We start from the raw sequence: 22,385 nt of genomic DNA on the forward strand, positions 1-22,385 counted from the left end.
TTTTTAGTTCAGGACACTTTCCAGTTGAAGTCCCACACTTGGTGAGCAGCAGAGGATTTTACATTTGCCTGCACATTTAGTGCAGGTTTCTGAAACCTCAGGAGGCCGCCTCTGTGAGGCTTTATAAAACAGAGGGTCGTAGTCCACTAACATTAACGAAGGTGCTGTTCTATCTCTGGGCCAGGCTTTATGCTGCACGCTGTACACGGATTTTCTCAGCTCTCACAATGACCCTACGAATTAGGCAATTTTATTTATTTATTTTTTTAAATTTTTTTTTAACATTTATTTATTTTTGACACAGAGAGAGACAGAGCATGAACGGGGGAGGGTCAGAGAGAGAGGGAGACACAGAATCCGAAACAGGCTCTAGGCTCTGAGCGGTCAGCACAGAGCCCGATGCGGGGCTTGAACTCACGGACCGCGAGATCATGACCCGAGCTGAAGTCGGACGATTAACCGACTGAGCCACCCAGGTGCCCCTAGGCAATTTTAGTTATTGTTTACTCTTCGAAGGGTGGGAGTACGCCCTGAGACCAACCTATGGAGGTGCAGGAGGTGAGCGTTACCACCTCCAGGAAGACACCTGCAGCGTGGATGAGCGTCTGGGGAAGTTTGGGGGGAATGAGGTGGTGAGTGTCTCGGTGTTTCGGTTCTCTGAAGCAGTCAGGAGCCTCTCTAGCTGTGTCTTGTCATCCTACTCTGTGTTCTTGAGCTTTCCGAGGCTTTGCGCACCACTTTGTGCCCAGGAAACTGGGTGTCCCAATTACCGTGCACAGTTCTCGCCTCTCGTTAAGACACTGGAGCGGCGGGTAAAAGCGCGGAGCAGTGCTCAGACTGCAGAGGTACCAGCCCAGGACCGGCTTCTGCCGGTCTGCAGGGGATCTGCGCTCTCCGCCCACCCGCGTTGCCGTGGGAGCCGGGGCGGGTCCCCACAGCTCAGCTGACCTGGGGGCGGGGCCCGGGCGGGGGAGCGCCAGAGCCCCGGCCTCTGCCGAGGGGACCCGTGCTTCCGCGGCCTCCTGTTTAGGGATCGCGGCTGCTGCTCGCGGTATGCGCCTCCGCCTGCTTCTGCTGCTCGCCCTGTGCGGGGCGGGGCCCACTGCCGCAGCCCGCAGCCTCAGCTTGCGGGGAAGCTGGAGGATCCGCAGCGGGAACGGCTCGCTGGAGCTGCCGGGGAGGGTCCCCGGTTGCGTGCACAGCGCCCTGTTCCAGCGGGGCCTCATCCAGGTACTGCGTGCGGCCGCCCCGCCGGAGCCAGCACCGCGTGCCCCTCGTGGTGAGAGGGGCCAAGGAACGGCTTGGCAGCCCCCAAGCCTTGGGCTTTGTTCCCCGGGTTTAGATCTAACTTTCCTTTTGCCTCTTCTGGTCTGTGGCAGGGAAATGCTGAAGCAGTTTGCCTTCTGTTGGCAGAGAGCACCGGTGGCTTCCGGGCTTGGTGGAAATAAGACGGAGCCAGTCAGGCACGTCGATGATTCTGGAAAGCGGAAGTTCGTACAGGGCAAACAGTATTTCTACTGGCGGTTTTCCTATTGCCATAGCTGTCCACTGAAGAGTGTGTAGAAAGGTCCTGTTACTGACAAAGCATAAGGCAGGGGATTCCTGTTTTACTGTGTGGACACTTCAGGGGACAATAGTTTTGCCAACTGTTAACTATATTGAGTAATGTCTCAGTTTTTCTCTTTTGCTTGTAGGCCTCAGGGAGTCAGATTTGGGAATGATGCAGCATGTAGGGTGAGGAGAATGAGATGTACAAGTAAGTGTAAGGTTGGATTACTAGTGCTAGTGTAAAGGCTAAATAATTTTTAAGGCTGATTGGGATACGAAGAAAGATGTTTCTTAGGGCATGTGATGCGTGTGTGAGTGTGTCTTAATAGTTGTCCAATTTATAGACCACTTGTTGAGGACAAGAGGTTTGTTGTGTGCAGAGGTTTGCAAACAACTTTTCCACCCTCTGCTCTTTTTATGGTTCCGTCAGCTGCATGTGGCTTTCCCATTCTTTAATTGTTCTTGCTCTGATAGAGGGTCGCCTGGGGGGCTCAAATCATGATCTCATAGTTGGTGAGTTCGAGCCCAGCACAGAGCCCACTTCAGATCCTCTGTCCCCCTCTCTCTCCACTCCTCCCTCTGCTTGCTCTCGCTCTCTCTCAAAAATAAATAAAAACATTTAAAAAATTAAAATCGTTCTTGCTTGGGAAAAGATGTACTTGATGAATATCTTTCAATCGTGTTTACCTGGGACAAGATGTACTTGACGCATTGTCCCAGTCCCCATAACAACTCTACAGAGTAGATCTTCTTATTTGCATTTTATGGATGATAGGGAGTTATGGAGCCCAGAGAAGTTAGAGGATTTACCTAAGATCACACAACAATTAAGTGGCAGAAGTAGAAATCTAGCCCAGGCTGGCCTGACTCCGTTCCGTAGTAGCCTGGATTCTCAACTGTGCTACTCTTACCGCAGTGTTTTGAAAAATTGTTTTTGAAGCACTGTGGTTGACTTTCAGGAGTGTCATTAACAGTGTACTTAAATGACGCGATTGTCAACTGGGGTTATGCAAAATTTATGATCTGGTACACATTAGCTTTTTTTCAAGAAATATGTATCAGAAAGGAAGTGAATGTTGTAAATGAATGACACTGACCACAGTCCAGTTTATTTTTTAAAACAAGTAATTCTCAAATTTAGGTACTTCCACTATTTTTAGTTAACAAACTGCTTGTGACGTAGACCACAGCCTACCTTGGTACCCTGAGGCTTCACTCATATATCTTGAGAATTCCTGTGTCTATTTGGCAGGGTCTCTCCTTGCCTCATTTCACTGATAAAATTAAGGCAATGGGAAATAGTGGTTTTAGCAAGTAGGATGATTGTTCCATTTTATGAGGCTACATATTAAGAAACAATGTTTGGTTACCAGCTAATGAGAAGGAGGTTGCTCACAGTGTGAAATAACGGACTTTTCCTCCTGAAAATACATTGTTTGCCAAATATTTCAAATTCGTAGAAGAACTTTAAGTTTAGTAAGGTGGATGTGGGTTTTATTTATTTTAAATATTCATTTATTTATTAAATTTTTTTAATGTTTATTTTATTTTTGAGAGAGAGAGAGAGAGAGAGACAGGGAGATACAGAATCTGAAACAGGTTCCAGGCTCTGAGCTGTCAGCACAGAGCCCGACACAGGGCTCAAACTTGGGAATGGCGAGATCATGACCTAGGCAGAAGTCGAACACTTAACCGACTGAGCCACCCAGGTGCCCCTGTTTATTTATTTTTAAGAGAGAGAGAGAGAGCACAAGCAGAGTAGGGGCAGAGAGAGAAAAAGAGAGGGAGACGGAATCTGAAGCAAGCTCCAGGCTCTGAGCTGTCAGCACAGAGTCTGATGTGGGGCTTGAACCCACGAACCATGGGCCGAAGTTGGATGCTCAACTGACTGAGCCACCTTAGGCGCCCCTGGATGTGGGTTTTAAATGGTAGTGGGATGAGAAATAGGGAAGGCTTTTGGGAATTGGAGAACTCCAAGCCTAATCATCAGCAACATCAGTATTATTACTGAATAATATGCTACTTTTATTCCACCTGCTTTATTACAACATTGCCATCCTTTTTTGGTGTTGGCCCTCAGGAAATATTCTATAGTTTAGAGCAGGCAGTGGCCCCCATACTGTGTTTACACAAGAACTTGAAACATATCTTGCCAAAGTCATTTACTTATTCATTTACCTAATTATCTCATAAGTATTTATTTAGTACTTCCAACATAGCAGGCACTATTCAAAGTGCTTGAAATTGAGTGGTGAAGAAACAAACTCTGTGCCAATAGACATTCTAGTGGAGGAGATAGACAATAAGCAAATTAATAGGTAACATAATGTCGGGTGGTGCACCTAAGAGAAATAAAGCCGATTAAAGGAAGGGAGCATAGGAGGCTGGTTGGGAAGGATTCCTATTAAAATAAAGTGGTTAAAGATAGCCATTTTGATAAAGTGACTTTTAAACAGAGATCTTTTTGATAAGGTCTGTTTTAAGAAGAAGTGCATTCTCAGCAAAGAGGGAAAAAAAGCCGGAGTGGAGAGGGGAGAGGCCTTGAGGTGGAAGCATGCTCCACAAGTTCCAGGATTAGTGAGCTGGCCAGTGTAAGCCAGAGAGAAAGGGAATGTGTTCAAAGAAGGCATCAAGGGCGGACCATGCAGGGCTTATAAACTATGGGAAACACCTTGGATTTTATTCTGCATATGATGGGACTTTATTGGGAGTTTTGAGCTTAGACTTGCATGAATGGATCTGCCTATTAGAAAATCATTCTGGCTATGTGAAGACTGCCGCAGAATGAAAGCATGGACACTAAGTACAGGACTATTACTTTTGAATGGACAGGAGATAACTTCCTGCTTGGACCAAGGTGGCAGCAGCAAACTGGTGAGAAATCCTGGGAGAACACTTTTTTTTTTCTTGGTGTAGAATCTTAGTTTATCTGTTTACACATGTGGCTTGTATGAGTGTAGACATTTTTTTTTTTTTTTTTTGCATTTCATAACTTGTTTTATTTTTTATTTTTTTAAATTTACATCCAAATTAGTTAGCATATAGTGCAACAGTGATTTCAGGAGTAGATTCCTTAGTGTCTCTTACCCATTTAGCCCATCCCCCCCCCCACAACCCCTTCCCGTAACCCTCAGTTTGTTCTCCATATTTATGAGTCTCTTCTGTTTTGTCCCCCTCCGTTTTTATATTATTTTTGTTTCCCTTCCCTTATGTTCATCTGTTTTGTCTCTTAAAGTCCTCATATGAGTGAAGTCATATGATTTTTGTCTTTCTCTGACTAATTTCACTTAGCATAATACCGTCTAGTTCCATCCACGTAGATGCAAATGGCAAGATTTCATTCTTTTTGATTGCCGAGTAAATACTCCATTGTATATATATACCACACCTTCTTTACCCATGCATCCATCGATGGACATTTGGGCTCTTTCCATACTTTGGCTATTGTTGATAGTGCTATTATAAACATGGGGGTGCATGTGTCCCTTCGAAACAGCACGCCTGTATCCCGTGGATAAATGCCTAGTAGTGCAATTGCTGGGTCATAGGGTAGTTCTGTTTTTAGTTTTTTGAGGATTGTGAAAATACATTTTATATATATGTATGTGTGTGTGTGTGTGTGTGTGTGTGTGTGTGTATACATGTATATGTATATATATGTGTGTACGTATATATATGTATAAATGTATATATTTTTTGTAAGTTTATTTTAAAAGAGAGAGTATGGGGGAGGGCCAGAGAGAGTGGGAGAGAGAAAATCCCAAGCAGGCTCCGCACTGTCAGCTCAGAGCCCGATGTGGGGCTCGAACCCACAAACAGTGAGATCATGCCCTGAGCCAAAATCAAGAGTCAGATGCTTAGCTCTCTGAGCCAGCCAGGTGCCATGAGAACACATTTAAATGTAGAACCAGTAGGATTATTTCAGTTTGATTTGTTGATGGATTGGGCATAAGGTGTGAAAGAGGAGTCAAGGAAAAGTTCAGGATTTTTCGGTCTGAACAGTTGATTAAATGGAATTCATATTTACTGAGAGGCTCCTGTGGCCAGCATGGGTGTTTCATAGGTGACTGTATTTCCTATACAGAATCTAAATCTTAGGTGTCTTGGAGAGTCTTTTGAGCTTCCTGTTAAAGGTTATCATTCATTCATTCAGCCTACTATTATACCACACACTAAAGTATGCATTACAGTAAAAAAGAAATGAGTAAGACTCAGTTCCTATTTTGTAGGAGGTCACATTCTTGTGAGGCAGATGATAAGATATAAGTGCTTAGATAAGGGGACTCTTGTTAGGAAAGGTCTCAGCTTTCCTATTCAATTCCTCAGTAGCGCAAGTTTGAAAAGCTTTTTTTTTCCTTTTTAAATAAAAGATACTCTCAAATCAGAGAGTCTGTGCCAAAATTAGAAAATATAGGTAGTAAGAAGAAGAAAACTTGGAAACCTGGCTTTCAGAGATAACTATTAAAATTTTTAAATGTACTATATCCATTCAGAATTTTTCTGTCTGTATACACTTTTGATAATTGTTTACAGTTTAACAACTTTTTTGTATAGAGTGTTTTTGATAGTTTTACATACAATAAACATATTTCTAACAAACCATATTTAATGGCTCTTTTTTATTTCATTGTGTACGTTTGCTACCATTTATAATCAGTCACTTACTGTTGGATTGTTATCTTACTTGATTTTTTTCTATTCTTTGGTGAAGATCCTTTTAGCTAAATTTTAGTTAGTGTATATCCTTATTTTCTTAGACAATTCTTAGAAGTGCGATTGCTGATTCAAAGGGTATGCACATTTTTAGTGTTATAATATGTACTTCTCAGTTTTTTTTCAATAAAAATTGTAACAGTTTTATGCTCCCATTATCATTTTATCCCAGTGCTCATTTTAAGTGCTAGATTTGGATATTATTTTAAAAAGCAGAAGCAGGGGCACCTGGGTGGCTCAGTCAGTTGGGCGGCCAACTTCGGCTTAGGTCATGATCTCAACAGTTCACGAGTTTAAGCCCGGCTTTGCGCTCTGTGCTGACAGCTCGGAGCCTGGAGCCTGCTTCAGATTCTGTGTCTCGCTCTCTGCCTCTCCCCACTCTCGCTGTTTCTCTGTCTCTCAAAAATAAATAAACATTAAAAAATATTTAAAAAATAAAAGACAAGAACAATTTACTTTGTAGTAAGGTTGAACAATTTTTATCATGTTTATTGGTGATTTGCGGTTACTTATTCATGTTCTTTATTTTTCTATTAGCTATTAATCTTTTAAAATATAGATTTGTTAGACCTCTTTATTTGTTACATATTTTCGAAAATGTCCCATTCATTAATGATGTATTTTATCACATAGATGTTTTAAAGTTTTATGTACTGAAATCTTATAAGGTTTTTTCCTTTTATGATTGTTTCTTTGTTTGATATTATGCTTTGAAAGTAATTCCCTCTCTCTCAATTAAATAAATATTTACAAATATTTTTTTTTGTAACTTTATAATTCCTTTTCATATTTAAAATATTGATCCATTTGAATTTTTTTCAAATGGTTAGTTTTCTATATCCCATAATTTAACAATTTCTCTTTTGTTCATTGATATAAAACATTAGTTTTTCATGTATGAAATTCTCATATACTGATACTTTTCTCATTCCCTCTTTTAAAATTACTTCTTAAAGCATTATAAATATTTAATGCTTAAAAAATTTTTTTTTAAATGTTTATTTTTGAGAGAGAGAGAGAGAGAGATAGAGCATGAGCAAGGTGGGGCAGAGAGACAGAGGGAGACACAGAATCTGAAGCAGGATCCAGGCTCTGAGCTGTCAGCACAGAATCCGATGCAGGGCTCAAATTCATGAGCTGCGAAATCATGATCTGCACCGAAGTCAGACGTTTAACCTACTGAGCCACCCAGACACTCCAAATATTTAATGCTTATTGAACAACAACAACAAAATTGATGCACAAAAATATAAAATATAAAGAACAAGGAAAAAATAATGAAAAGCATACTACAAAGCAGGAGTAATCACTGTAAAATTTTTCATGTGTATCTTTCCAGATTTTTCTAAGTATATACAAATACAATCATATAAAAATTAAATCAATTTCTGAAATAGTTTTGTAAGTACTTCTTCATTTAAAATATATGGTGAACATCTTTCTCCATCCACAAGTGTCTATAAATATAGATCTAGAATAATTTTTAATAACTATATAGATTCCATTTTGATGTGTTCTACACTTAAATCTACACTTAAAAATAGAAGAAAATATATTATAAATATATGAATATCTACATGTACTAAAAAATGGTAGACACCAAATGCTTAGAACTTTTTCTCTAAATTTTATTACTGCCTTCTATCCTTCATAATGTAACTGGGACAGATGGTCAGAGAAGAAGATTTTGTATATTCTTGTACTCTGAAAGTAGCCAAGAGGCAATTGCCATGTGAATATACTTCTAAAGCTTTTTGTTATGGTGAATTTCAAACAAATAAAAAAAAAAGTAACTCAGTGAACCCCCATTTACCCATCACCTGGCTTCAGCACAGTCCATTTTGTTTCTTTGTCCAGTCATTATACTACCCCTTACTTGAAGCAGTCCCAGATATCACATCATTTCATTCTCAAACATTTCACTGTGGGTCTCCAACTATAATACCATTATCACCATTTTAATATTTTTGTTGTGTTTCAGAGAAGGAGGTGTCACAATGATGGTCCAAAATGGCCAAACATAAATTTATTTTTAAAGAAGAGGTACTTTTTCTGGTTGCCATACTCACCTTCTACAAAAGACTTAAAAATGGGATACTTGGTTTTATTGGACCATTTTATGTGAAGTGATTTCAAAATCTTTTAGGAAAGGAATCATTTAAAGATCTATAGGGTTTCTAGAAGTTCGACTGCTTAAACAACGTGTGGCATTGAGGAGATAAATTAGCTAAGGACTCTGCATTTGAAGTTTAAATTTGAGCAGAAATAGTCATTCAGTTTTGAGGAAGAGAAAATCACAAGGTTTTTAAGCCTTTTTTCTTTTGTTTTTTAAGCCTTTTTTTAAAGTTTATTCATTTATTATTTCTGAGAGATAAAGAGAGCACAGTGGGGGAGGGGCAGAGAGCAAGAGAGGGAAACACAGAATCCGAAGCAGGTTCTAGGCTCTGAGCTGTCAGCACAGAGCCTGATGTGGGCTCGAAGTCAGATGCTTAACTGACTGAGCCACCCAGGTGCCCCAAGCCTTTTTTTTTTAAAGATAGCTTTAGAAAATCCTGATTCTTGGGGTGCCTCGGTTGCTCAGTTGCACACCCCACTCTTGTCTCACAATTTGTAGGTTCAAGCCCTGCATCCAGCTCTGCACTGACAGCACAGAGCAGAGCCTGCTTGGGATCCTCTCTCTCCTTCTCTCTCTGCCTTTGCCCTGCTCATGCTCTCTATCTCAAATAAATAAACTTAAAAAAAAAAAAAAAAGAAAATCCTGATCCTTAAACCTGGACACATGCTTCTTCGTTTGATGCCTTGTCAGGTGTATTTAGGGCATAGGAGGATTTGCTTCTCATGGCCCAACACTGGGAATCAAAGCATCATCTGAGAGTTCAATCTTTAGGCTGGCTGGTCTTCATCACCCATAGGTGTATATAGTCAACCTAGACTGTGAAATTCATCTGCATGTAATAACTATGTAATATTTTCCATGTGCAATGCACTCTCTTTGACCCTTTCAGGTGCACCTGTTCACATAATTCCCACCGCAACCCTGCGGAGAAGGTATCATTACTTATACTGACTGAGGCTCACACAAGTTATGGCCTAAGATCATGCATCTAATAAATGGTGGGACAAGGATTCAACCCGCATCTTTTCATGGCCCACGCTGCCTGTTGGCAAGAATAAATAGTAAGCAAAGAGAATAATTACTGTTTTAATTTAAAGATGTCCAGTAAACACAGTGATGAGCACAACATACTACTGTTCAAAATATATCACTAGAAGCATCCCATTTGCCAGAAGTTCTTGATAAATGCAATAATTCCTGAGGGTCAGTGCACACATCACTTCCTTTTTCTCTGTGACTCAGAAGTCTCTTAGTTTCAGCCATTACCTCTGTGCCACAACTGGTCTGGTGCCTTCATCTCTAACTCTGTCCTCCTGATTTGTGTCTGGAGATTTGGCTCCACTCTTCTACCTGAATGTCTTCATGGAGTATTGAAACTCGATATATGCAGATACCTCTTCTCTCAACTCTCCCAATCCTTAGTTTTTCTTCTTTTATCTATCTCCTTTTTTTTTATGTTTACTTATTTATTTTTGAGACAGAGAGTGGGAGAGCACAAGTGGGGAAAGGGCAGAGAGAGAGAGAGAGAGAGAGAGAGAGAGGGAGGGAGACACAGAATTTGAAACAGGTTCCAGACTCTGAGCTGTCAGCACAGAGTCCAATGTGGGGCTCAAACCCACAAACCATGAGCTCATGACCTAGGCTGAAGTCAGATGCTTAACCGACTAAGCCACCCAGGCGCCTCTACCTATTTCTAATAAGAGCACCAACATTTTCTCAGTAAATGAGGCCTGGAATTTTGATGCCATTTTTGTTTCTTCTCACATATGTTGCAACTTGTGCAACTTGTAGGTCCAGCCTACAACAACATCTTATAACCATTCTGGCCAAGTCATTTGTACTGTTATCAACCTTGCTTATTGTTTTCTTTTTAAAAAAGAGGTCAACTGATTTTAGAAACAGATAAAGGAAATACAATTGATCCTTGAACAACGTGGGTTTGAATTTACACATGAATTTTTTTCAGTAAATACAGCACAATACTATAAATGTGTTTTCCTTATGATTTTCTTAACATTTTCTTTTCTCTAGCCTAGTTTATTGTAAGAATACAGTATATAATCCATATAACATACACAATATGTTAATTATGTTATTGGTAAAGTTTCTGGTCAATAGTAGGCTATTAGTAGTTAAGTTTTTGGGGAGCCAAAAGTTAATCAGATTTTTGACCATGCAGGGTTTAGGAGCACTTACTGTTAACTGTACCCCTGAGGGTTAACTGTAATGATAAAAAAAATTTGAAGGTAGGGGGCACCTGGGTGGCTAAGTCGGTTAAGTGTCTGACTCTTGATTTCAGCTCAGGTCATGATCTCATGGTCATGAAATCAAGCCTGGGATCAGGCTCTGGCCTGGGCATGGAGCCTGCATTAGATTCAGTCTCTCTCTCTCTCTCTCTCTCTCCCTCCCTGTCTCTCTCTCTCTCTCTCTCTCTTTCTCCCCCCTCTTCCCCCTCCCCTGCTTGTGTGCATGATCTCTTTGTCAAAAAAAAAAAAAAAAAAAAACAAAAAAAGAAGAAGAAAAAAAAATTACAGGTGGGAAACATAATCAAAGCAAGTATTCTTCTGTCCCTGTCTCCTAGTTTTCTAGTTCCCTTCTACGGAAACAACTACAGTTAACCAGATTCTTGTGTATATTCATGTATCTTATGATATATGTCTATATACATATAGAGTTATCTGTATTTCCCTTCATAAAGGATAGCATTCTGTGTATGTTGTTTGGTACTGACTTTTTTCTTTCACTTGACATCTCATAGAAGTCATTTCAGATCTGTACGTATAACAGTAATGACAGCTATCATTTGTTGAATGCTTGCTGTGAGTAATGAATGGTTCTGAGCACCTTCCACATGTTACCTCTTGCAATGTTCATCCTGATCCTGGGAGGTACTATTATTATCTCTGTTCTAGAACTGAGAAAACAGAAGTATAGGGGTGTTGTATGAGCTTCACAAGCTCCCACAGGTATTAGGGCTAAGCTAGGGCTTGAACTCATGTGAACAAGATTGCTCCCCACTGCTGCTCTTACCTGTCAGCTCCATCCACACCCCTAGCTTCGTCCCAGAGGCAAGAACTATGGCTGCGCAGCTGTTCAACTGCCCACCCTTGCTCCTGAGCAAGTGTGATTTCCAACTCCTCTGACCCTCATGTCAGTCAAGAATCTCTCTCCAGGCATTTATGCTAATCTTTCATGAGTTCTACCCTGCACTGTGGAGTGGGCTAAGAAAATCATTTTGTTTCTCCTTTTAAATTCCCCTTTTAATACTCTTTGGTCAGAAAATAAGGAGTTTCCTTAACTCACAACCCCTTTTTACCTAGAGCTGTGTTAGATGTGAAGCAGTATTTACTAGTTTAAGGATTTTAAGCAAAAATAACATTAAGGCCAATCAAAATGTTTTGACTTATGAGGGTGCTTAGATGGCTCAGTCGGTTAAGCGTCCGACTCTTGATTTCAGCTCAGGTCATGATCCCAGGGTCGTGAGTTGGAGCCCCACGTTGGGCTTTATGCTGATAGCACGCGGAGCCTGCTTGGAAGTCTCTCCTCTCTCTCTCTGCCCCTCTCCTTGCTCGCATGTGTACTTTCTTGCTCTCAAAATAAATCAACTTAAAAACATGTTTTGACTTAGGGATTTGGGATCTCTTGTATATGTGAAGCTGCTGAAGTAAGAATCATAGATGAGCTCATTTTGACAATGGATAAACAAGTTTGGAGAGTGCAGCTTCTTCTGAATGGAACAAATCAATATCCCTATGTGGGTTAGGGTAGATCAGCTTCCTATGAAGTCTTTTCTTCTTTTTCTTTTTATTATATGGTATCTAGTACATGGAAAGTTTTATGCACATGTGCATTTGTGACTTTTAAAGCCTATGATTAAATGAAGGCCCATGCACCTGCCATCCAGTTTATGAACCTGCACAGTGCCAACACTATTGCAGTTACCTTGCCTCTCCCAATCCTATCACTTGCCTCCCCCTAAGGTAACCGCTATTCTGAGTTATCACTTTCTTGCTTTTTACAAATTAAGGTTTTATATATCTGTGTATCTTTTTTAAAAGTTTATTTATTTTGAGAGAGAGAGACAGCACGAGTTGGGGAGGGGCAGAGAGAGGGAGAGAGAGAGAATCCCAAGCAGGCTCTGCACTGACAATGCAGAGCTCAACGTGGGGCTCAAACTCACGAAACTGTGAGATCATGACCTGAGCTGAAACCAAGAGTCAGATGCTTAGCTGACTGAACCACCCAGGCGCTCCCAAATATCTGTGTATCTTAATATATTGGTTACTTTTGCTTATTTTTAAATGAATGTTTTCTTAAACTTTATTTATTTTTTTTGCCTAAGTGTCCAAGGATATATCTGTGTGTGAAATAGTTGCAAAGACTTCCTTTTCTGTATTTAACTCCATTTGAAGTAATTACGTCTGGGATGGAATCAGGCATTGGATTGAAGCAGAACTGGGGAGTGGAAACGCTATACCTGGTTAAGGAATTTATGTATCTCTAAATGGATGTAATAGATGAAGTTCAGAAGCTTACAGAGAAAATGGGACGGATAATGTTGTTTGCATGGCGTGGGGCCACATAGTCTGTTGATGTACAGCAGGTATGGTAAATGGCAATGATAAATAACCAGCCCTACATAGCATGTTTATCCCCTGGTTCCCACTTGGTAGTAGCACTGACTTTGTAACTGTTGACGACATTTGTGACATTAATGGCAGTATTAGGGAATGATTGAGTGTGTGGACTCTGGAGCCAGATGTCTTGGGTCTGAATCAGTGCTGCACCACTTCGTAGCCATTTGACTTTGAGCTTTGGACTCGTTGTTAGTAAAGGGGAATGAAGATAATACCTGTTCCATTGGGTCATGGGCACTAGGGTAGCTATCAGCTATTGTTGCTGTGATCATCTGGTATAAAAGTGTAGGTGTATTTGGCATGAGGCATTGTAGAATAGTTGAAAAAACGTTAGACTGCCTTGATTTAGTTCCTGGATGTACTGCTTAGTTGGGGGACCTCAGGAGAGGAATCTTTTGGAACTTTCGTTTCTTTCTCTGTAAATGTACTGCATGTGTTGGTTATGAAGACAAAAGCATGTGAGTGGCTATCTCGGTTAACAAATGATACTTCTGTTGTTTTTTAGGGTTCGTGGGTTTGCCTAACAACTCAGTGACTTACGTGGTTTCTTAGTCATCAGGTGTAACACTGAACTGCTGTTAGCTTTACTTTATTTAATTTTTGTTTGTTTTCAGGTTTCACCTTTTTAAAGTTTATTTATTTATGTATAATGAGAGAGAAAGAGAGAGAGTGAGCATGAGCGGGGGGTGGGGGGGTGGGGGCAGAGAGAGAGAGGGAGAGAGAGAGCAGGCTCTGCGCTGTCATCGAGAAGCCCCATGTGGGGCTAGAACTAACGAACCGTGAGATCATGACCTAAGCCGAAACCAAGAGTTGGGCGCTTAACTGACTGAGCCACCCAGGCACCCCCAGGTTTCAACTTTTTAATAAGTTCCATGAAGGATATCCTGGATGCTGGATAAGACACAACAGAGTATTTTTTTTCTTCCAGTATTAAAAAAAAATGACATTCACAAATGTCATTTTTTAAAGAAACTTATATGTAGTTAAGATGGTGACCTTGAATTAAAAAACACCTCTAATCATGTTCTTGATTTCTTGTAGTTGCATTTGGAAATTGCTTCCTGGTCATGATAAACATTGTGTACAGGCTCTTAAAATGTCTCTAAGTGTACATTATTATTATTATTTTTTTTAAAAAGCACTCTGGCCAAACTTTTTTTTTTTTTTTTTTTTGCCAGAATCAGTAATCCTGAGAGCCCAAACTAAAAACGTGGTAAAAGGAAAATACCCAAACTCAATAAATGTCCTAGGATTTGTCTTTAAGTGGGAGAAGATTTTTAAAAAACACATGAAGCTTTCTAAAAGGTCTTTAACAGGCTACCTTGGGAGCTCAGTTTAAAAATAGAAGTTGATGCACTAACATAGATGTTTCAGCGCAGCTCCAAAAATCTTTATAATTACAGCCATTTGGAGGGATGATCCGGGATCAGAAGTTTTATTCCTTGTGTAGCTACTACATTAGATGCACATGCCTGAACTTGGAGGTCAAAATTGTCTCTGTCGTTTCCTCCTGAGTAGTGGTCATAACCACCCGGCTTCTACCACCAGTCTCTGGGCCTTCCACATCCATATCCATATCCTCCAGGCTGCTGTCATATCTGCCACTCCCATAGCTCTGGTCCCTACCACCTCTAGAGTAGCTGCAACCACGCCCATGGGCCCCAAAGGCACCGCCTCCAGTTCCCCTGGCTAACTTGCCCAGGTGATCCACACAGATCTGGCGACCATCCAGAGACTCTCCATTCATGGCTCCCATGGTATCTGAGGCATGCTCTGGACTGGTGAAGGTGGTAAAACCAAAACCCCAGAATCGCTGAATCTCACGGCCCTTGACAACGACCCCCTCAGAAATAGGACCAAACCTACTGAAGTGGTCTTCCAGAGTCTGCTCATCAGAGTTGAAGTTGAGCCCTTCCACAAAAAGCGTCCCTTGTTCAGAAGACATGGCAATGAGTTCAAGTACTGCAAATTAAGCAAAAGGACCAGAAGAACAGCTACCATCGAGGAGCTTATGAACGAAGGGAGTCAAACCATTCTAGAATCAAATTAAGTTGGCTGCTTAGCATTTGGAATAATGATTATAAAGATAATATAAGCTTTTGCAACCTTTATTTTAGGGAGGTTAAAATATTTTCCCTTGGTAAGAGGAACTTTTGTTAGTAGACTTTATTTTTTGGAGCAATTTTAGGTTCACAGCAAAATTGAAAGAAAAATACAGACGGCTCCCATATATCACCCCCACCCCACATGCACAGCCCTCCCATTATCAACACCCCCTGCCCCCGCCACCAGAGTGGTACATTTGTTATCATCAGTGAATCTATACTGACAAATCATTATCACCCAAAGTCTATAGTTTCCATTAGAATCCACTCTTGGTATTACATATTCTATGGATTTTGACAAATGTATAATGATATGTATTCACTATTGTAGTATCATTTAGAGAAGTTTCACTGCCTTCAAAATCCTCTGTGCTCTGCCTATTCACCCCTCTCTCCCTTAATCCCTGGCAACCACTGATCTTTTTACTGTCACCATAGTTTTACCTTCTCCAGGACACCATGTATTTGGAATCATGTAGTCTGTAGCCTTTTCAGATTGGCTTCTTTCAAGTAAAAGAAAAAAAATTTTTTTTTTTTAATTTTTTTTTTCAACATTCATTTATTTTTGGGACAGAGAGAGACAGAGCATGAACGGGGGAGGGGCAGAGAGAGAGGGAGACACAGAATCGGAAACAGGCTCCAGGCTCTGAGCCATCAGCCCAGAGCCCGACGCGGGGCTCGAACTCACGGACCGCGAGATCGTGACCTGGCTGAAGTCGGACGCTTAACCGACTGTGCCACCCAGGCGCCCCTCAAGTAAAAGAAAAATTTTAACCTCTAAATTCTGTTTGTCTAGGGGTGCCTGGGTGGCTCAGTCGGTTGAGCGTCTGACTCTTGTTTTTGGCTCAGGTCATGATCTCACAGTTTATGGGATGGGCCCTGTGTCGTCAGCATAGACACTGCTTGTGATTCTCTTTCTCCCTCTCTTTCTGCTCTTACCCTGCTTGCGCACGCATGTGCTCATTCTCTCTCTCTCTCTCAAAAAACAAAATAAACATTTAAATTCTGTTTGTCTAGAAAAAATATATCTCAGCAGCTTGCCTTCTCGAACTCAATAGGCAGTTTCCTTCAAGGGGCTGGGAGACAGGAAGGGGAATTGTGCCCTGCAAACCAGATCGTCAGCCGGCTCCAAGGCTTAGCAGGCTGACATGTTGCAACCACATTCGCCTTCACACCTTCCTTCTCATGATATTTTTAACTATATTGGACTAAGTCCACAGTGTAGAGTTATAAATAAGGCTGGGTGGAGACACATGGACAAGCTAATGATTAGGTACCTCTTCAAACCTGTGTCCTTAAATATTTATTCCATGCTTATTCATTGGAGAGGCTGAGTGGTGTGTGTGTGTGGGAAGACAGAAAAGGAAGCAAGTTGGCTGGGCCCGGCACAGCCCATTTAACAGGATAAAACTCACTGTTAATCAGTCCTTAAAAATCAGCTTGGCGATATCAGTTGTTACTAAATCTCATCAACTACACCCTCCCCTAGTAGCTTATTAAAACATTTCTTCCAGTCAGGAGCAATTTCTGACTTGATACACACCCCACCATCTTGATATACACCCCACCGTTTTATAGTATGTCTTACAGATTTGTGCTCCGAGCAAGTGCCCAACCGACTATTGCTAACCCAACGTGGTCATTGGTGGAAGTTAGGCAAAATTGGCTTTTCTTTCTCTATCTGGAGTTGCAGTGCAACTTGGCCCTGTCCCAGTTGGAGAAGACCGCACTGTTTCCATCTAGGTGGCTGTGATGCTGTTCACAGAAAGATGACTGAAAAGCTTCACTTGCCACTTTCTTTTCTGCCTCCTCGTCTGGGAGATAAAGGGTGGAAAATGAGTAGGAAAAGAAAGACCTAAGTATTACAAAAGGAAGGACCTGGGGCTGGACACTCAGCCAGAACAGTATCTCTGAACACCCGGCAGGCCAGTCGCCTAGGGCAGAGAAATTGGCAACCATTTTCAGTAAAAGCCTGGACACTATTTTAGGCCTCATGGGTCAAATGGCCTCAGTCACACCTACTCAACTCGGCAATTTAAAAAAAAATTAAATGTTTATTTATTTTTAATGTTTATTTGTTTTGAGAGAGAGAGAGAGAGGCAGAGTGTGAGCAGGGGAGGGGCAGAGAGAGAGAGAGAGAGAGAGACAGAATCTGAAGCAGGTTCCAGGCTCTGAGCTGTCTCTGAGCTGTCGATGTGGGGCTCAAACTCACGAACCATGAGATCATGACCTGAGCCAAAGTTGGACGCTCAACCGACTGAGCCACCCAGGTGCCCCTCAACTCTATTATAGCATGAAAGCTGCCATATATGATTTGTAAAGGAATGGGCATGGTTGTGCTCCAATGAAACTTCATTTATTGACACATGTCCATTCTTAGCTCCCTGGCCAGACGAAATCAGGCCGTGAGCTGCATTTGACCCATGGGTTGTAGTTTGCTGACCTTGTCTAGGAAAATATAGGCAACCTGAAGTTGGTCAGTGTGACGGTGGCTGTGCTGCCTGCGTATTCTCTGCAGAGATCCTTTTGTGCTCACTTGGTAAAGCTCAGTGGAAAATAACTTTGGAAATGCTAGGTGAATCCAAGGAGTGGGAGTTTTGCCGAGGTTTGGGTAGTACAGGAGAAGCATTCCCCCTGGAGGCCAGCTGGGATAGTGGCAGAAATGAGCGCGGCGACGATGACGGGGCTATGAGAGACTGAGGGCCTCACTCGGGAAGTGCTGACTTTCATTCTCTGCGAATGCCTTGGAGGTTCTGTGTTTGGTTTTAACAAAGGCAGCCGGTCTTTTTTTTAAATTTTTTTTTTTTCAACGTTTATTTATTTTTGGGACAGAGAGAGATGGAGCATGAACGGGGGAGGGGCAGAGAGAGAGGGAGACACAGAATCGGAAACAGGCTCCAGGCCCCGAGCCATCAGCCCAGAGCCCGACGCGGGGCTCGAACTCACGGACCGCGAGATCGTGACCTGGCTGAAGTCGGACGCTTAACCGACTGCGCCACCCAGGCGCCCCCAAAGGCAGCCGGTCTTAATCTCCACACATGTTCTTATTGATCATGAAACTATATGATTTCTATCTCTAAGAACTTTCACTGAGGCATTTTGTTGGCATTTTTTTTTGTAAAAATTTTTTTTTTTAACATTTATTTATTTTTGAGACAGAGAGAGACAGAGCATGAACGGGGGAGGGTCAGAGAGAGGGAGACACAGAATCTGGAATAGGCTCCAGGCTCTGAGCTGTCAGCCCAGAGCCCGACGCGGGGCTCGAACTCACGGACTGCGAGATCATGACCTGAGCCGAAGTCGGCCGCTTAACCGACTGAGCCACCCAGGCGCCCCTTTGTTGGCATTTTTAAAAAACATTTTTTGGTATATTTTGGTTATGTGAATGTTGTTAACTTTGTTGGAAGGGTAATGGTCTCTTAAATGGATGGAGCTTTTAACCTTGAGGATGAGATGTGCCTGCAAATGCATACTCCTAGGCCCAGGATTCATTAATTTTTAGGTGGCAAATAGCTATTGTTAATAATTTATTTCATGTTTATTTATTTTTGCATATTTAATCATCTGCCATGATTTTGATCCACCAGGATCCTTACTACAGATTTAATGACCTTAAGTACAGATGGATCTCCTTGGATAACTGGACCTATAGCAAGAAATTTCAAATCCCCTTTAACATTAGGTATGTATGTGTATGTGTCTATATCTACATCTGTATTTATTTAGTTATTGTTATTGAGCTTTCCTTCTTTCTGTCTCTGGAATAATCTTTTGTTTGTTTAGGCTGCATGTAAGAGAATTGTCAGACTAAAGCCTTGTCCTATAAAAGTGAATATATAATTTATATTTTGATTTGTATATAATGGTGCCACTGATCATTAGTCATGAAATTATGTCTTGTTCAGTGGTTTTAATGGAGTCACCTACACCTAGTCAGTTCTCTTATTTGCATTTCCTTCTATGTGTACCCTCCCCTCCCTATAATCAATAGAATGTGTATATTTACAATTTGTCAAGTAGGATCAGAGATCCATCATTTATTCCATGTGGTGTTAACCAGCCATCAAGGCCGTGGCATTGGCCTTATATTATGTTGTGAAGCCACGAGGAAAAACAGTATAATTTCAGTAGCGTTCCACGTAGCAGAATGTAACCCAGTTATATCTACCGCCATTATTGCTAAATAAAAAAAAATCCTCTGTCCCTTTTGTATGACTTTTTTTGGGTAATTATTTAACAGCCTGCTAAAAGAGAAATAAAACCAGAATATGGTGCTCAACATCAATATTGCTGTGCTCCATGTTCACGTTTGCAGATAATACTTAAAATATCTCTGTTAAGGGTCCTCTTTCATTTGAATTCAGCACTTCCAAATGTAAGCAATTGACTGTCCCACTTAAAGCTTCCTTTATATTCTAACAGTCTCATTGCTTCTCTTAATGTAACAACGCTTTTCTGATCCTCTATGCCTGAGGTGTTTTTGGCTTATAATATCTTTTTTGCATCTCTGTATTCAATCTTCTTCTGTGTTCTGTTAATTTCTGCCTATCATTTCTCTCTTTAAGTTTATTTATTTATTTTGAGAGAGACAGAGTGTGAGCAGGGCAGGGGCACAGAGAGAGAGAGAGAGAGAGAGAGAGCGAGCCCCAAGCAGGCTCTGCACTGCAACACAGAGCCTGCCGTGGGACTTAAACCCATGATCTGAGATCATGACCTGAGCCGAAACTAAGAGTCAGACGCTTAACTGACTGAGTCACCCAGGGACCCCATCTTTAAAAAAAAAATTTATTTTAGAGAGAGAGTGAGCAGGGGAGAGGCGCAGAGAGAGAATTTTAAGCAGGATCCATGCTCAGCATAGACCCTGACTGGGACTCGATCCCACAACCCTGGCTGAAATCATGACCTGAGCTGAAATCAAAGTCAGATGCTCAACCGACTGAGCCACCCAGGTGTCCCTCATTTTTCTTGATTCAGCCCCTTTCTCCTCATTTCCAGTTACCATGTTTGCCTAGGCCTTTGTTAGTAAGTGCCTGCAATTAGGCCAAAGCTGCATAACTAAATTTCTTGCTTTGTCTTTTTATTCTTCACTCTTGTATATAGAAACATTAGACTCATCTTCCCCACATATTGGTTTTGCCCATGACATTCTTGCTCAAGAACGACAGTGTCTTCTTTTCATTGGCAAAGCCAGTTTAATCTTATTTGCTTGTGTGTGAAAATACTGCTTAATGTTGCCTATTCCTGTTCCACTTCCTGTGCCCTGCTGCCCTCTTGCCCTGCTGACTTGACCAGATTTCTCCCTTTAGCGCTCTAGCACAAGTCCTGCACCTGCACCTACCATGTTATCTTAATGTTGATGTCGTTTGCACTTCCTTGTTTTGAGTTTGCTCTTCCTCCGGGGTCTACCTTTTACCTAGACATTTTCTACTCATTAAAAAAAAAAAAAAGAACAACTTTATTGAGACCTAATTCACACACTATACATTCACCCTTTTAAAGGATACAATTCAGGGGTGCCTGGATGGCTCAGTCAGTTAGGTGTCTGACTTCAGCTCAGGTCAGGATCTCACGGTTCGTGAGTTTGAGCCCTGTGTCGGACACTTGCTGACAACTCAGAGCCTGGAGCCTGCCTTGAATTCTGTATCTTTCCCTCTCTCGCACTTGTGCTGTCTCTTTCTCTCAAAAATAAATAAACCTTTTAAAAAAGTATACAATTCAGTAGTTTTTAGTATATTCAAAGAGTTGTGCCACCATTGATCACTATAATCAGTTTTAGAATTTTCCTCACTTCAAAGAGAAAGCCATACCCATTACCAGTCATTCCCTGTTCCCAACGTCCCCACCCCCTCATCCCTATCCCAGCACTAGGCAGCCGCCAATTTATTTTCTGTGGATTTATCTCTTCTGGAAATCTCATATAAATGGAATTATACAATATGTGGACCTTTGTGACTTCCTTCTTTCACTTAGCATAATGTTTTCAAAGTTCATCCATGTCGTCACATTCACCACTACTTTATTTCTTTTTATTGCTAAATAATATTTTATTGCATGGTTATACTACATTTATCCTATTCTTCTTTAAGTTCTTGTTTCTTTCTTGAAGTCTTTCCTTGTGACATAAGCTCCGATAGCACATATAGTCTGTCCAACAAGACTGTACTATAAACCAGAAGAGATGGAAAATTTTCTTTTTTTTTCCTGTGTTTTTGGCTTGAATGGAACTAGACTGCAGATTCCTTAAATTCAGAGAGTGTTTTAGTTCCCTGTAAAGCTTAGCAGAGTGCCGAGCCCATAATAGGTATTCATAGATACTTGTTAGTTGGTTAATGTTTTCTCTTAGTGTCAGTAAATGTAATAGTTTGTGAAAAAAAATTTTTTTTAATGCTGATTTTTGACAGAGGGAGAGCGTGGGGAGGGACAGAGAGAGAGGGAGACAGAATCCCAAGCAGGCTCTGTGTTGTCAGCACAGAGCCCGATGGGGGGCTCGAATTCATGGACCGCGAGATCATGACCTGAGCAGAAATCAAGAGTTGGACACTTAACCGACTGAGCCACTCAGATGCTCCTGTGAAAATGTCTTATGTCTACTATTTAACTTGATTCTCATAAGTACTTTGTGAAGTCCTAAAAAAAGTCAATGCATTCGGAAATTATAAGCTATGCTCATGACTTTATAAGGCAATTGAAACATTATGGAGAAAGATAAACCAGAGCACTCAACAGAAAAATGTATTAAACCAATACTTATGGAAATTTCATTGGAAATTGAATTTTAAGAATGTGTATTTTCAGGGGTGCCTGGATGGCTCAGTGGGTTGAACATCTGACTTTGGCTCAGGTCATGATCTCATGGTTTGTGAGTTCGAGCCCTGCCTTGGGCTCTGTGCTGACAGTGCAGAGCCAGGAGCTTACTTCAGATTCTGTGTGTGTCTCTCTCTCTGCCTCTCCCCTGCTCTGTCTCTCTCAAAAATAAACATTAAAATTTTTTAAAAAAAGAATGTTTATTTTCTGTGAAATATTTACACCTTTAGTTTTAACTAATAAAGATTTATCAGGGCACCTGGGTGGTTCAGTCGGTTGGTTAAGCATCCGACTTTGGCTCAGGTTATGATCTTGCGGTTCGTGAGTTCGAACTCCGCGTCAGGCTCTGTGCTAACAGCTCAGAGCTTGGAGCCTGCTTTGGATTCTGTGTTTCCCTCTCTCTGTCCCACCCCTGCTCATGTTCTCTCTCTGTCTCAAAAACAAATAAACATTAAAAAAATT

General features: G+C 41.3%; 1 protein-coding gene and 1 pseudogene across 4 annotated transcripts in view; one reads left to right on the top strand and one right to left on the bottom strand.

Moving 5' to 3' along the window:
* Nucleotides 1-989: 989 nt before the first annotated feature.
* MANBA (mannosidase beta) overlaps nt 990-22,385 on the top strand; it is a 114,210-nt gene continuing 92,814 nt past the window's right edge. For 2 of the 4 annotated variants that reach the window (XM_086704487.1, XM_086704486.1), the window contains exons 1-2: nt 990-1,230; nt 18,707-18,801. In XM_086704487.1, coding sequence (XP_086560613.1) covers nt 1,054-1,230; nt 18,707-18,801 — 272 coding nt within the window. In that variant the 5' untranslated portion in view covers nt 990-1,053. Of the gene's footprint in view, nt 1,231-7,835; nt 9,439-18,706; nt 18,802-22,385 lie in introns of those variants that run through there. The other 2 variants (XM_025921823.2, XM_086704488.1) reach the window with 2 other exon arrangements.
* LOC147581844 (RNA-binding protein 3 pseudogene) lies at nt 14,468-15,016 on the bottom strand (annotated as a pseudogene).

This window comes from Puma concolor, chromosome B1 (genome assembly GCF_028749965.1).
Source record: "Puma concolor isolate L17-30 chromosome B1, mPumCon1.1.hap2, whole genome shotgun sequence".
Taxonomy (NCBI): domain Eukaryota; kingdom Metazoa; phylum Chordata; class Mammalia; order Carnivora; family Felidae; genus Puma; species Puma concolor.